The sequence below is a fragment of the Anolis sagrei genome, chromosome 4 (assembly GCF_037176765.1).
Source record: "Anolis sagrei isolate rAnoSag1 chromosome 4, rAnoSag1.mat, whole genome shotgun sequence".
Lineage (NCBI taxonomy): Eukaryota > Metazoa > Chordata > Lepidosauria > Squamata > Dactyloidae > Anolis > Anolis sagrei.
Window position 1 is genome coordinate 174539967 of NC_090024.1, and position 16962 is coordinate 174556928.

The 16962-nt window shown below is 39.3% G+C and overlaps 1 protein-coding gene across 1 annotated transcript in view; it reads left to right on the top strand.

The window, feature by feature from the left end:
- FAF1 (Fas associated factor 1) overlaps positions 1-16962 on the top strand; it is a 212434-nt gene that overhangs the window by 16918 nt on the left and 178554 nt on the right. The window contains exon 3 of the mRNA XM_060773485.2: positions 15148-15194. Coding sequence (XP_060629468.1) covers positions 15148-15194 — 47 coding nt within the window. The remainder of the gene's footprint in view (positions 1-15147; positions 15195-16962) is intronic.

The window sequence follows — 16962 nt, forward strand, 5'->3', positions numbered from 1 at the left end:
ATAATAATATTCATTTCTTTTTAAAATGGAAAAATGGAAGAGGATTCCTCTTAAGAGTCAGCACTTTAGGGGTGTTAGATAAATCCTTAATATGAAGGGATCACGATTCAAAGTCTTCTGATTTTCATTAACAAAGATTTCAATGAGCAAGTTTATGGAACTAAAAATCCAACTAAGAAGAAAGAAGTTTTAAAAATTATATTGTGTGTTGTTAATATTCTTAGGGGGCAGTTTGATCAAGAACAGATATAATTTTCCCCCAGATGTTTGTATCTGTTGTATCTAATAAAAAGTATCTTCTAAGCAGATATATCTAAGCAAGACATAGCTAATCTTTACACTCAGATATGTGTAGCTATTTTATCAACTTAGAAAAAAATTGGACTTACTGCTGCCACCACAATTCACATCTGCATTATAGTTATTGATTAAAGTCTCGACTAGGCTTGTGCATTTAGGCTCAACCATGATCTGTTTCTGCTTTCCAGATTCTGGTAGACCCTCATATCTATTTTCGTGCCCCTCCCAAAACTGGGCGGGTAGCCGGATAGCCACTTTTGGTCCAGAACCGAAAAATATGGGCTAGATCCAGCCCATTGACATCAATGGGGGGCTCCTTTTCTCATCATTTTAGGGCTGTCGGGATGAAAATGACCACACTTGGAGGACACATCTACCACTGTTAGCCCACTAAGTTTCATAATGTTTGGGCCACCTCTGATTTTTAGGAATTCATTTTCATTTTAGAAATAAAATCTCCTTAAAAAGATTCCCCAAAAGTTTCCCTCCTCTGGCCCCGCCCTGTAACTTCTCCAGGAGCAGCAGCAGGATAGGGCACCATTCCTTCCTGACAAATGTCAAAGATGCACTTTCACATCACACAACCCAGTGTCTCCACTATTACACTTTCTTCTTTACTAATGAAAAAAACAACAGCAAGTTGCATTTCTTGTTCTCACAAAACATACTGGAAGACGCCAGCAGCAGCAGCAAGCATTGCCCCCTTATTTGAAAAACACTCCTGTATGATCCACTGAGGAAAAAAATTTCAAAATGTATTGTGGGAAATCTAGCCATGTTTTGGGGGCAAAAAAACATGTTTTTGGAGTATATTATTTTAAGTCTTAGCGTTTCAGAGCAAGTCATCATCACCTCAAGGGTGGCAGTCCCATAAAAGGTAAATAGAGAGGCTCAAGGACAAGGGGAGAAGGATGACTTCAGGAAATGGAAGAAGGAGGAGCCAGCTCGTAAACATTGTTGTTCAAAACATTGAGAAAGAGGTTGCTTGCAACAGGGAGAGGAAATGCTGTGATCAGCTGCCAAGTGGTCCTGTAATGGATGAAAATATGTAACAGCAGAGCCCTTACTGTTACAGCCATTATTTACTTATTTACTTACTGTATTTGTATACTGCCTTTCTCAGCCAATCGGCAACCCAAGGCGGTTTCCAACAAATCAGTACACATAAAACATAATATAAATTAAAATATTAAACAGTATAAAACACCACAAGAGCAATAAAAACAACATCATTAGCGTCTCCTTATTATCAAGCTTTATCCAGTTCCATAGTCAAGTCATTCGATTTCCTATATTAGCTACTCTGCATTTGTGAACGCTTGGCCATCCGGCCAAGCCGAACAAGCTGCATTGGCTGAAGGGAACCGACTACTCCTAATCTGTGCATAAACTAGTCTCGCCTACTCAGTGAGTCATGGAAGTTATTTTTTTGGAATATGAGAAAAACTAGCCCGCGAAATTCAGAGAAAGTGATGGCAGGCCATACTTCCTTGAATAACTTTATATTTCATCCAAAATATTCAGACAATGATGTGCCTTTGTCCATTAGTCTTCTCTACAATGTTGTTTAGCCAGTTCACATACATTAACAGTTCAAATTACTGAAATTTAATAACATTCAGTTCATTAGACAATATTCTAGCAGTCCGCGTATAAAATGCCTAAGCCAGGTCACTTTTAGTTTCAGCATTACAGAAAAAGAAGAGGGACAAATATGACTCTTGTGGTTTTAGACAGATACACAAATGCGCTAGCACATTATGCTGGCTGATCTAAACATCACAAAGGAGTTTAATTTCAGTATAAATCACTTTGTTTAATTTTGGGGAGTATTGCTTAGAATTTTGTCAGCAACATCATACATTTTGATGTCTATGAAGCATTTAGTAATGAAGCCCATCAAATTTTATGAACCATGTCTTTTGAATATCATTTAGAGTTTGTAACTTGACTTATAAATTATGTAAGTACGCCTTGGCAATGCCATGTTTTTTTATCCAGTATTTTTTCCTCTTTACACAAATTGTGAGTTTTGATTTTTTTTAAAAAAAGAACTACTTACTAAAGTTCTAACCACTACTAATCTTACCCTACTACTAAAGGCTTACTGCAGATAACAAAATGGAAATACAAACATGAAAAAATGGACACCTATACAAAAAGGGCATTACTAATAAATATAGACTAGTATATGATCTCTCACTCACTGTATAATTATTTTATCTCTCCTTAATCTATTCCCTTGAAATGCTATTTACAAAATTACCTTTCTACTTTTAGTAACATTCTAATAATTTCTAAAAACAACAATAACCCCCCCCCCCCATCATCTTAACTAGTAAGCTAAAAAGTCCCAATAATGCTTGTAGTTGGACAAATATGTCTCCTTTGTTAGTCTACTTAATTTGCCCATTTCTGGGTATACATTTGTAATGAAACTACCTTTTAGCTGGCTAGGCCGAAGCCTGCTTGGCAGCAGCTGGCCTCCTGGTTGTTGAGCAGAGAAGGAGGAGGAGTCAGGCTGACTGCAACAATCAGGGGTGGAGTCAGCTGGAAGGAGGGAAAGGGAGCTGTCTTATCTGACAGGGAGAGAAGAGTATGGGAGACAGAGAGGGAAAGTTGGATTTTTGGAGAGCAGGGAACTGACAGAAGGGAGAGAACTTTTATGGAATCTCTAAGGTTTTGGAATAAGGGGAAGGCAGGAAGCCAGAGCTTTACTGAGTTAGAGAGAACTAGTAAAGGAGGGCTGTGCTTTAGTGAGCCTTGTAAAGGTTTCACAGATACCTTATTGCCATTTTTCTTGGGTCTGTATCCCAGGGAATACTGTGTCTAATAGTAGAACAGTGGTTTAAAGAGATTCTCAGATATAAAAGTTATTCTGTCAGGAGAACTGTTTGTGTTACTGCAACTGCATCAAGATTTTGTACTACTCATTCCAATGAGTTGCTGTTCATATTAAGTTCAAAATAAACTCTTTATTAGTTTACTCTCAACTGTTGTTCGCCTCAATCCATTCGTTTCCTTCAGAAATCATTCTCTCAATACAGTTCTAAACTCCAGTCAGCCATAGAAGTCTAAGAGCTCAAACATCCTTTTATTTAAAATACAATCACACCCTTTTGGTTCCTCAGGCCGGCAATTCTGAGGTGGTGGCAGCTATATTTCTAACAAGTGCTTCGGTCACTAGGGTCAGCGTTTTTGTTCTACGCTATATATTTAAGGGCAGAGGTGTGACCGTGGTGTCCGCCCTGCCCGGATATTCCTCTGATTTCTTTATATTGGTGGAAGCGGTGGGATTTGTTTGTTTCCCCCTGCCCCAGGTATCTTTGATTTCCTTTATAACATTCATCCTGCTTTTCTCTCTCCCTCTGTATGTCAATCTTGTTACCAAATCTCTTCCTCAGTAAAGTCAATTGATAGAAAATCTAATCACCAATTTACTGTCTTACAGGGTTCGCCTTCAGATCTCTATAAAGTTTTTTCTGACTGGCCCCAAGAAAATCTTGTTGACAGGTTTCATTCTCCATATTATTAAGATCTTTCTATGGAACTTCCGCGAAATCAACAAGGACTTTAGACATCTTAAAACAAATAACTTCTGTCAGCTGTTTTGGCAGATCGTATGCATTGATAATTTTCTTCTACTCCTTCACATCTGGGAGAGTAATTACTTCCATAATTTCCTCTTTATTGTACTCTGCTTTTTCTAAAGTTTCTGCCTGTTTTTGGGTACCAGATTTCTGTTTAAGTAATTTCTGATTCCTCTGGGTTAGCGCATTCAGTCAACTTATTCAGAGATGTATGGATCTCTTTCATATTAATTGCCAGTTCCTTTCTAAACAGTCTCAGTTCAACAAGAATTTGGGATAGAGCCATTGGTTCTCACTCAAGCTCACAATATCTTTATAATATGAATTCGTTCTGAGTCCTTTTTGGGATTCTAATATTCACTTATTAAGAATTTTTGTTATAGATGGGCACATGGTGGCACTGTGTTACCCTCTTTCTTCACTATCCAAGTTCCTGTATACTTTTCAGCATGGAAAAAAATCCTTTGTTTTGCGTTGTAGGTAGTATTTGTATAAATTTTAACTCTTTGTTCGTTGTCAGGGTTGTAACTAATAAGTGTCTCACTCTTAAGATTAGTTTTTAATGGCTTTCCATAATGTCTTTTAATACAATTTGTGGAGGAATTCCATTCGTTTCAGCTGCTGTTTTTCATATTAAATCCCCTTTTAAGTTCTAGACCGAAAGTTACTTACGATCCTTGGCATGAAGAAGGTAATACATCTGAAAGGTAGGATTCTTGCTTCAACATAAAGATATGAACTCCACAAGGCAGTTTTCTTTAAATTTTCTTCATTAAAATAGCAATTACGGTTGCTTGTGCTGTGGGCTCACAGTTGCCATCCATGGCTAGACTTCTGTCTTCTTGGTTCTGACTGTTTCCCTGCTGAGGCAGATGCTGAAACAAATGCCTAAACAAATTTCCACCAGTCCGAAGATAACACAGGCCGGTGAAGTCATCGGTGATAAAGCACTCTCCTCTAGAACTAACAAGGTCTTCTTTTTCCTCTCCTGTTTAAGAGTGACTTCAGAAAACTTTTACTTTTAGAGTTTTGCATACTTTTAGAGTAATCAGTGAATTATCTTGAATTAAATGAGGTTGTTTTTTCTACTGGAATATGGAGGAATTGCTTTGCTTGATGATGAGTACTAGAAGGAGCATTGTGATAAAAATGTAGTTTATGCATTTGGGTTAAAGGATTATGACCGGAATCCATTTGTGAGTCCCAGAAGGAATAGACTCACAGAATCTGCATCTAATGTTATGTTAACACCTATGGAAATCCCCTTGATTCAAGGGTTCTGTTTTTGATGGGACTAGCAATTGGATTTAGGCTGTGGTCAGATACCTACATATGTTTGTGTAAAGATGGCTGGAACCTAAGATGTCTTTTAACATTTGTTTATATTCCCAATGTTATCTACAAAGTGTTGTTCGGAAAATTATAATACACGTAGGGTGTTGACCACATTTGTATAGCCTTATTTTTTTCTGTTTATCTTTAACTAGCATATTCAATTAGCATGTGACCTGTCCTATACAGCATTAGAACAGAGCTAGGATTTGGGTAGGCTGAGTGTCAGTTTTGAGAAAGTAATGTAAGCAGCATGTGCAACCTTATCTAAATAGTAGCTGAAATTTCATTACTGCAGTAATGAACTCTTTCTACTTCTATTATCCTTGCACAGCTGCCAGCAAGAAATGCAGAGTCATCAAGCAAGCAGCAAGGCTAATAAATGTCAATTTCTTTTTATGAAGAAGCGACTCTATTTCTTGTAATAGAGAGTTCTTTGTGCTCATAGTCCACACAAAAGGCAGCACCTGAGAGTACAGAAGTGCTTGGCAGCCTCCAACTAACATTTTCCCCCACCTTTTCATTTGGCATTTCTCATCACAAATTCATATTTTCGGAGTGCCAAGCTTAAAGCCTCAGCTAGGTAGCATGTTTTACAGAGTGTGATAAAACAGCTTTAAAGATTTTTCATTTATTTAAACTATAACCCTAAATCAGAAATGAACGAACTGTGTAGGGTAGTTTGGTTGTGTGTGTGTATTTTAAAACCTGGATTGACATTCAAGGCTTTTGGAATGTGGCATTTTTTATAGACAATGAAAGAGCTCTACATAAATTCTTTTAAAGCTATTATTTTTGCTGCATGCAAACTTATGGTGTGCCCTTTTGTCAAGGCTTTGGGGCAATGACAATAAAGTAAATCAAAATCATACTGCTCTCTACCAATACAATCACATGAAAATATATTAACCTCCCCTTTTAGTTTGAAGTCTTGTTAACACCAGCAAATAAATTCTTGCATTGGGAGTGTTCTGTGCAGGATTACTACACATCAGATACCATAATATTATTTGAATTTTACAGGAACATTTGGCATCTGAGTATAAGGGTGAGGCTGCAATTATAGACCTATTTACTTATAATGAAGTCATATTGAAACCTATGTGGTAGTTACAATAAAAGACCAGAATAACAGTCACTGCAATGTACAGCTAGAGAGGCTCTACCAGCAAGAACTGTGTACCAGAGCCCCCTATTACCTTGGTGGTAGACTCTATTTTGTAAGTAAATCTAGGGGTGTTTGCATATTTCACTGTGTGAGTGAGTTTGTGTGTGTTCACACCATATGCCTACATATTTAGATATATGTGTGGATCTCTGTGTCTGTATTCATTACCGATATTATGCGAATTCATTTTTTGTAAGGATAGAAACTGTACTCCCCAACTCTTATGAGTTATTGCCTTAAAAATTACAATCATCCAGCACAGGGCTTCTTAAACCTTTTCCACTCATGACCCATTTCTATCCGAGAAATGTTTATGTGAATCCGGATATATAGGTATGTAAAATAGGTATAAAATGCAACATTTAGTGGGGAAAAAAATCAATATTTAAAAGGCTTGCTAAACAAGGCAATTTTCCTTTTTATGAAGTACAGCTGAAACATTTTATGCAGACTCCACTGTAAGTATTGCATGTTGTTGTTAACAGATTTGTGCAAATACCTAAAACAGCCACTAGGTGGTGTTCAGCAACCTTTTTCGTGTTGCCAATTTTTTTGTGACCCCAGCATTGAGCTAAGGGGATCCACAATTTAAGAAACACTGATGCAACTGAGACTGGAGAGTGACAGGATAAGACCAGGTTGGCCATTCGTATCCATAGATTATGCGTCAGTGATGATATGGTGGAGCTGGTGAGCCTCATTTCCTTTGCCCCCAGCTTTTGCCAGCAGAGAATAGCAAAGGAAATCTACCAGGTTGAAACGGTCATGCATCTAGACTTTGGAAGTGATGGTGAGTGATCCTCCACTTTCCTTCCTTCCTTAGCATTGGTCTGCTTTAAAAGTTTATTTAGGACCCAACATCTGCTGAGAGCATCGGTGTGATCTTAACACATGGATTTTTTTTTACTTTTCCTCTCCATTTACTTGCATTTTATTACTCTTTTCAAAATGCCTAGAAGAAATTAGGTGCCTTATAAATAGGTGCTTTATCATAATTATATTTATAATGGACAAAGGATAAATACTATCTTGTATTTGATTATTCTGGAAACAATACTTGTTTATGTTTATTGAGTTTTTCCACATAGATGTGCATGCAGAAATATATGGTGTGGTGTTGGCATTATTCTTTCATTTGATGCTAATTTGAATGGGAGAAATGTTGCAGCTGAACATTTAAAAAGGTGTGTGTGACTTCACTTTGTATATCATGAACTCACATCTGATGTGACACCAGAATACCTCCATGCCATGAATTCATAGCCAAGTTTGAGGAATGAAAACATCTGGGGCGGTGCGCAGGAAGGCGCTTGGTAACGCTTATGGAGACCAGGGGAGATAGTGAGGAGAATTGAAAGTGAAGTTCAAGGGAGATCCACAGCAGTTATCATACTGTAGGGGCAAATCTGATGGGAGCAGCAGCAGACTGGCTAGTTCCGCTTTATGAGGGAGAGGCAGCCGAGTTGAACAGCCTTACTGATTTCTTAGAAGCACTAAAAGTAAGGTTTCAAGACCCACTGGTGAAATTAAGAGCAAAGACACAAATCAAGTAGCTGAGTAAGGGCACAGTGTCAGAGTATGCCCTAGAGTTCAAAGTGATTGCAAGAAAGATTACTGATTGGTCGGAGACCATCAAGTTGGAATATTTCAAAGTAGGCCTGAAACTTGAGTTGTTGGACTGGGCCTTACACAGAGATGATCCTTCATACTGACTGGCAAGGTGGAGAATATAAAACAGCAAGTGAGAAAAAGAGAGTGATTATGCCACTGGGAGAAACACTGGAGAACTGGCAGGAAGCAGTGGAAGGTTCAGAAACCCAACTACAGGCTGGCCGAGCAGCCAATAATGGAAAGGGAAAAAAACTGTCTACTTCAATTGTGGTAAAGAGGGGCATCAAACAGCAACATGTTGGGGAGGAGTGGCCAGCAACAACACTAATAAAGAGAAGAGAAAAGCCCGAAAACCTGCCCCTGGACAAGGGAAAGATAAAGCCAATCTAGCGAAGGGGAATGTCTGGCAAGAGAACCAAGAAGTGACCATGAGTTCAAAGGACTCTGAACCAGACCTCAACCAGCTGGCAGAAAACTCTTCTGACCTGCTGTAAATGATGCCTGGCAGCAGGTTGTAAATGACTAAGGCATCCATTCTCTGATGAGTACCGATTATTAAGTACTGTTTATTCAAATTAACCTAAAAAACTATCTTCACAATTGCGTCTTCCCCTGTGAGCCAGCATGTACCCTGAGATCATCCAGGGAGGCTCTTCTCTCACTTCCGCCGCCGTCTCAAGCGCGGTTGGTGGGGATGAGGGAGAGGGCCTTCTCGGTGGTGCCCCCCCCCCCCGGTTTTGAAACTCCCTCCCTAGGTAGATCAGACAGGTACCCTCTTTGTCCACTTTCCACAGGGAATTAGAACTTTGGATGTTCCGTTGTGCCTTTATTTATTTATTTGCTTTATTTCTATACCGCATTTTTCAGCCTAATTAGGCAACTTTGATTAGGAAGTTTCACCAGAAAATTGTCTCGATCCTATCTAAGCTCCTGCACTTTAGTTCTGCCCTCCTTTCAGTAACCTCGACACTTTATGGCTAAGGATATCCCCTCTAGCCCTGTTCATTTTAATTTTGCGCATTACCTCAGCTGTATTTAGGAATCATTGCACTAACTTGAGTCTGAACTCAGCTTCGACTTTTATCTCAGCCATAAGATTGTTTTTATGATAATGCTGTGTGATTGTGTTATGTTTTTATCTGTAATCTTGGGCTTCTCCCTTTGTAAGCCACCCCAAGTCCCCTTGATTCAATAGACCCTAGATAAGGAAAAGAGGAAGCATCTCATTGAAATAAGAAAAGCCTACCAAAATTACTCACCTGTATAGAGGAGGTCTAGTTTACTTAGGTGTCATTCTTATTCATATGAAAACCCTACAGGAGCATGAAACCCTAGTGCAGTGGTTCTCAACCTTGGGTCCCCAGATGTTTTTGGCCTACAACTCCCAGAAATCCCAGCCAGTTTACCAGCTGTTGGGATTTCTGGGAGTTGAAGGCCAAAAACATCTGGGGACCCCAGGTTGAGAACCACTGCCCTAGTGAAACAAGTGTTGGAGAAATTGAGAAAGGCCCAATTATACACCAAGCTATCAAAATGCGAGTTCCATAAAATGGAATTTAATTATCTAGCCTTCTGCATCTCCCAAGATGGAGTTGGAATGGACCCAGGCCTGTAGCGAGGGGGTGGTTTTAGGGGTTCAAACCCCCCCCCCGAAATGTTTCAGATTTTTTTTAAAAAAAAAACCTGGTTTACTCATGAATTTTAACTGGTTAACCAAATCCCCCTGCTAAGTCTATGAGATGCAAAAAATCAAGAGTCCCTCCAGAACTGCAAGCACTATCTCAAGCAAATATTGACAATTTATTCACACTGTCATTACTTGCAGCAATAGCCGATGTAGTGAAGCAACCAAGTGGGGGGGGGGGTGTTGAATACTCTCATTAAGGAGGCCAGACTTGGTGGAGGTGGTTGACAGGGGCGGAGCTGCGGGCTATTGAAGGTTGCTCTGCCCCCTGCTGTGCTCTTTGCTTCAGCGTGAGCTAGGAGGCAGGTTTCAACCCTCCCCACCCCGAAATTTTCAACCCTCCCTGAAATTTTCAACCCCCCCCCCCCCGAAATTTGCACACACACCCCCCCCCCCGCCGAAATTGTCAACCCTCCCCGAATTTTTTTTCTGGCTACGGCCCTGAATGGACCCTACCAAAGTACAAGATGTGCTGGAGTGAGAGCCCCATAATCTCATAGACAATTGCTTACCGCTCATCCAGTTTTAACACATCTTGATCCTGACTTTATCTTTTAAAAATCAGACTCAGGTTGGTGATGAAATGTGTGGGATAAAGGCATTTGCAGTGAAAGGGGCACTTACAACTTGGCAACATGTTTAAGAAGGGTCCAGACATCCTTTTGAGGTGTGGTCTGATCATATAAATCTGCAAGCCTTATAGACACCTCAGTGGCTAAACATCAAGCAATTGAGGTGGGCCTAAGCTGATCCAAGCAGACCATGGAAATAAATTGCTATGGATTTTATTGTGGAGTTGCCTGACAGCAAAGGCAGTACTGAAATCTGGACAGTTATAGATTTGTTTTCCAAACAAGCACATTTGTACCTTGTACCATGCAAACAAATTCTGACTGCTCCACAATTGGACAAACTATTGTTGCAGCAAATCTATCGACTTCATGGGTGCCCCGAGAGCATTATGTCCAATCAGGGCCTGCAATTTACAGCCAAATGTTGGAAAGCTTTCCTAAAATTATTGTGAATGCAACAGGGACTGATCTCTGCCTTTCATCCAATGACAACGGGACTACAGAATGGGTCCAAAAAACGCTTGAGCACCGAAGATGTTCAATAAATTCCATTTATTGAATCTTTTAAAGCTTAAATAGTTTGCCATTCATATGCACCATGATAACTGCGATATCTTTACTTTCTTGCTTTACACCTTTATGCCTTCCTTGCTTGTATTTCTGTGTTGGTACTTTTTTAGGAGGGGAAGTATCTGGTATATTCAAGACACCAGAACACCTCCATGCCATGAGTTCACAGCGAAGGTCAAGGAATGAAAACACCTGGTACCCTGTGCAGGAAGGAGCTGACCGCCTCAGACTGGAAGATCTGGAGGCTGAACAGAGGGACTTTTGAGATTTGAGTGGGTGGGGTTTTGGGGTTGTTGAACAGAGAAGTTGCCTGTGTTTTCTTCATTTGTAACTTTTCTGTATAGTAGTAACGTAACATTAAATAAATTTCCAAGATTTCCTTGTGAATGATTTCAACTTCTACTAAGGTTCTGCAATAATTACATTGCAAACTGTGAACTTTAGGTTGTGAAGCCTTGAAATCTGAATTATAGCATATGCTGACTCAAATTGGAATTATGTGGGAAGCTTTGCTTTTATTGACTTTCTCAAGGATGTTGAAAATATGTGATTTCCTAAGAATGATTACATATATGTATTTAAAAATATTTACTTTTGAGGTCTGCTGTCCATACAGTAGATTTATTTCTAGAGAAATATCATTATTCAATAACCTGTTCTGTGTGCATCTTATGAACATCTAACACTTTGATATTTACAACATGCTAATTCCCATCGTGATTATCACTGCTGGAATCCACTGTATTATGCATTGCAGAAACCTCTAGTTTGCTTCCTGTATGCCAAATTTATTTATTTTGTTACATATTTGTTTGTAAAAGCTGGCATTTTACTTAAACCTCATTCCACACTTAGTCACACTTTGATTACACCTGTAGAAAAGCATGGGACTACATAACATAGTAATGACGTATTTCAGCGAGTAGTCTGTCTACATCTGGGTCTAACACATATACATTTATTCTTCAAAATTCATCATTAGCCGTTTGAAATATTTGTTAGTAGCTGTAGCATAAGAAAGAAGATACGGTGTGCTGTGCAATGCTTTAATGTTCAGATGAGCCCTTAAGATGTGTACATGCTTAAAGGACAAGGTGTATCCGTTTTTCATTCAGAACATCAGTTACTGATAACCATTGGGAGTAAATTCCATCCTGATGATTGACAACAGTGTTTTCAACTTGGGGCTCTAGAAAGCCAGAAATAGACACATGCATCAGGGAGATAGACTAAGAAATATGGAACATTCAGAACATGTCATACAAGTTGTCTCCCAGGGACAGTTGAAAATCCTGTCTCCTGTACTATCTCCAAAATGAAAATGTGTCTCTGATAACTTTTACCAATGAAGAGAGCAGTTCAGTTGACAGCCAAGCTTTAAGTGCCCAGCAAAGCAATTTGAGAAGATGTTATGTACTTGTTGGGAATTAAAGTATGTGCCTTTGATGGTTCAGCATGAAAAAGAACCTTACATTTTTACAGCTGAACTTAATAAACGTAGCTACTTTCAGGGTGTTCCACCTTTTGCAATATGTAGGTCTTTTAGTGCCATTTCATGTTCCTTGTGCAAACATCTCCTTTCTAAAGAAAACAAACCATATTTGATAGCTGTTAAATGTTAAGCACAACCTTTAGGAAGCTAGTATTAAACCTTAAAAAAGTCCTGCTTTGACTTGGCTCTAAATTATACATTTTAGGAAGAGATCAGACTGTGGGAGGATGTTGTGCTGCACCCCTCTTTTTAAACATATGTGTAGAAAAATGATGGATTATTCCCATTGTCAAAATATCAGGCATATTATGCAGTTGGCAAACAAGTACAGTAGTTTGTCAAATTATGAATCCATCTGGATGATAAGATCTTCATGAAGGTCCTCTTGGGGTCATCATCACATGTAGAAGTCCACTTAATAGGTAGACAGAAGTCTACCTATCTCTTGTGTTTCCCTCAGCCTGTGCAATCCATCCCCTGACTCTGCTGTTTTCAGGAAGGGTGCAAAGAGATCATTTTGAGTGGCATTTCAAGGTGAAACTATTGATAGTTTCACCTCAAGATGATGGTTTTTGTGGTCTTATACTTTATCTCTCCCCCTCCCACTTATGCGAACAGGCTGGAATATTTTTTCAGCGGGTGGCTGAGATGAAGATATATGAATAAAATTTACAATAATATTTTATTTGTAGATGGAGGCTTTCCTGAATGTTCAAAGGCCCTTTGTTTGACATACTTTTAAGGTAGTTCAGAGGATTGACAATTGGGTTTATTTCCATTTAAAGTTGCAATTTGATTGTATTCAATCACTTATTTGCCATCCTAGCATACTTAATCTATTTCAAGAATTCAGCAAAATAAAAAGCAGTAATGTTAAGATACTGGATGACTTAGTAAAAGATAGCATTATCTATCTCTTTCTGTGAAATCTGCATGGCCACCAAAACTATGTGTCTTTGAATGTCAACACTATTTTAGACTCGCTTCTAGGCAAAAAATCAATGAAGAGGGAAAATCTCAGTTGTTAACTATATTGTCTGTGTTTAGGTTTTTATTCCTTGATTTCATCCTGCTCATATCCAATTTTATCATAATTTCGTTGTAAAATAGGTTAGGCCTAGAGAGTGACAGGCCCAAGGTTATCCAGCGAGAATGTTGAGTTTGAAGAAGAGAAGACTGCGAGGTTACGCTGTGTGTCTCTTACAAAATTATTAAACATGAAGTACATCTGCACAGAGACTTCATAAAATCTACTTTCAGGCATTCCAAAAAGGTGGTGGATTCTTCCTATTTGGAATTCTTTAGAAATAGGTGATCTTTCAGGACTGTTTTAGTGATGTGTTCATATATGATAGGTTGGACTAGATGACCCTTATAGTCCCTTCCAACTGTGATTCTATGATTGTACTACATATAACGTATCTCCTTCTATGTCCCGCCTAGGAATTTAAGATCTTCTGGAGAGGCCCTGCTCTCGGCCCCACCCTTGTCACAAATGAGACTGGCGGGGACGAGGGACAGGGTCTTCTCAGTGGTGGCCCCCAGCCTGTGGAATTCACTCCCCAGGGAAATTAGATCGTCGCCATCCCTCCTCTCTTTTAGAAGGAAATTAAAAACATGGATATGGGACCAGGCCTTTGGGTAATCTGGCAGACTGAAAAGGACAGTGACGACTAGAGCTTTGGAACAGATTATGATAAACTGAATGGACTCACTAATTACAGAACCCGGCAAAACGATGGCCACCAGATTGGCTTTTTCTGTTAGTTTTTATTGTATTAATGTTTTAACTATTTATAATTACTGTTGTATATTTTACTATGTCGAATTGTAGGCATCGAATATGTGCTGGTTGGAAGCCGCCCTGAGTCCCCCCTGGGGGGTTGAGAAGGGCGGGGTAAAAATACCCGAAATAAATAAAATAAAATAATGTTTTAAATTTTAACACTAGAAATAGGGGTGTGATTATACATCTAAGAAGCATTTGGCATATTAGTATTTTATCTGTTTTGTACATCATTGTGGTCCCATCTGTCTGGAAAATACAGGGAGGAAAGGACCATTAAAAGAAAATGGTGTGAGAAAGTGTCCAGTGTCCTGCATAGGTAGAATGATTCCTGTCCCAAAGGGCCCATGTAAGGTGAGCCCTGTTCACTGCTTTATTTCTGGAAGTACAGTATCCACAGTGGATATATCCTCAGCTGGACCATGGTTATGTGAAACCATGGATGCAACCAAATGCCATTAAATTACCTTACTTCTGGTCCCAGCATGTCATATAGAGATATATTGGAAGACCTAGGTGGCATTTCATAGAATTTCCTGTCTTCCGATCCAACTCTGTGGTAACTTATGGGGGAAGTATACAATAGCATTACCTAGAGGACCTAATAAATCCATTTTCCCCTGGGTGTAGATAAGTGAAACCACAGACGTGGGTTCTGTGATTATGGTAGTCTCATTGTACTGCACATGTGGTTCCTAAGTAGTATTTCACCATCTGTTAAAGAACATTAAACACTGGGCAATATCCAGATGAAATAATATTGGCCAGCAAAGGAAACATCCTTTCCCCTTCTGTTGCTCACAGTCTTCATGAATACTCCTCTGGCTACTTGTCAATGAAGATAAGGGAGATATGTAGTAGACTGCAGAGGCGTGTGCAGATTTCCCCTGCTGTTTGAATTAAGAGCCTGGCATGGTAGGAACAGGACTTTTTGATATTCATTTTGCAGATATGTTTATGGCCTGAGCCACACTTCACTTTAAACAAACATTCTCTCTTATCATATATGTAGACCTTAAAATGATGTATGTTTCCTTTGCAGGCAGCTATAAATGGTGTTATACCACAGGAAAATGGCATTTTACAAAGGTGAGTAGACTTCCCCCTCCATGTTTATTATAAACTATTTCTACTATGGGTGATTGGTTTTCTATGCATTTTTCTATAAATATAATGTAAAGTAATGCTCAAGATGTTTTAAGTGGACAAACTCCAACATGTTTAATATCTCTTTAAACAATTATCTTCTTAGGTTCTTATGGGTTTTTTCTTCTTACTGTATAGCAATGGGTCTTAAAGCTCAAATGGCAAAATATCCCCTTCATACATACATAGGAAGAATGTGCTCCCAGCAGTTTACATGTGGCTGCCCAATTATTTCTTTCAGCTGCTCCCACTGTTCCTTTGCCACCATCCAATTTGCTGTAGTACTATATTTCCAGAAGAAAAAAAATATTCAATTTAAAACAAGTGTATGCCTTGTTTTCAAGCTCAGTAAGCTGGAAAGAAGATGCACACTCTGCGATGTGCCTTACTTATAGGTAAAATGTGTGCTGTGGCAGAACTGCAAGTTCAGTGGGAAGTAAGATGCAGGTGCTAGTAGGTACCAGGTGACCAATATAGGACTCCATATAAAGGTCTATGCATGGTGGCTTGTATGTACATCAGTCTTCTTGGTCCTCTAATTCTTGCTCCAGCTCTTTCTTTCTGTGTATGTACCTTAAAGTCACTTGTTGACTTATGGCAATCTCTTGAATTTCATAGGGTTTCCTTGGGCAAGGAGTACTCAGAAGTGTTTTTACTAGTTCTTTCCTCTGAAATATAGCCTACAGCCCTTGGTATTAATTGGCAGTCTCCCGATAAAATACTAACCCAGGCTGACCTTCTTACTTTCAACAATCAGTCAAGATCTGGTACTTTTTAGACTATTTAGGCTCTCTGTAGATGCCCACAAAAAGATTCTTTTGAAGGATTGCCATGCCATGTGGCACAACTCTGTAAGAAGTTGCAGGTAGAAGGGGAAAAATGAAGCTAAGGATACATTACCACCTGTTCAAAGCAGAGGTCTGTTTGGGGTCCTGAAAAGGATAACAGCATCAGATTTCTCAGGTTATGCTGAAACAGTGACTACAGTTGAAATGAAGCCAAGGCTTTCATGGTCTGTATTAGCCACTGAACCCCTTAAACTCTAACATTGAACAGTAAAAAGATTTTTTTCCTAAAATGAGCTGAGTCAGTGACTTCATTGCTGAGTCTATGAGATTGCATTGCCCTCATTTAAGCTGGCACAATTTGTACACTGAAATAAACTTCTGTGTGTGGATTGTGTTAAGTCTCTGAAGGGTTCAAAAAGACACTGTGCAGAGGGGGAAAGCCCTGCTGACATATTTAAGATTGCAGTCTGCTCCTACTGTGTCAGTGTACCTCCTGCCGAACAGATGGGACCATATATTTTGGGGTAGGAGGAAAAAAATCCTTTTTTTTCTCCTGCTCGGCTATGAAAACTCACAGGACTCGCCATCTGCTTGACAGAGGAGATTTTCATATACAGCAAGAGTCATACAGCCCACTCAGTCACGCAAAATTCTCTGAATTGGGTCCAATATATTTTTGCATGGAAATGTATACACCTAAATACAGCGCATCCATTGTTTGTCATTGCTTTGAAACTGCCCATGGCTTCAGAGCCGAGAATTGTTCTTTGTTCTTTCTGATTAGGGAGAAGGAAAAGAGGCCCCTGTAGAAAGAAGGATCATAGTGCTCTATTGTTTGTTTGTTCCCTTCCCCCTACCCATTGATGCTCACACATGCATGCACTCAGGCGCATGCACACACACACAATTTGGGATCCAGAATG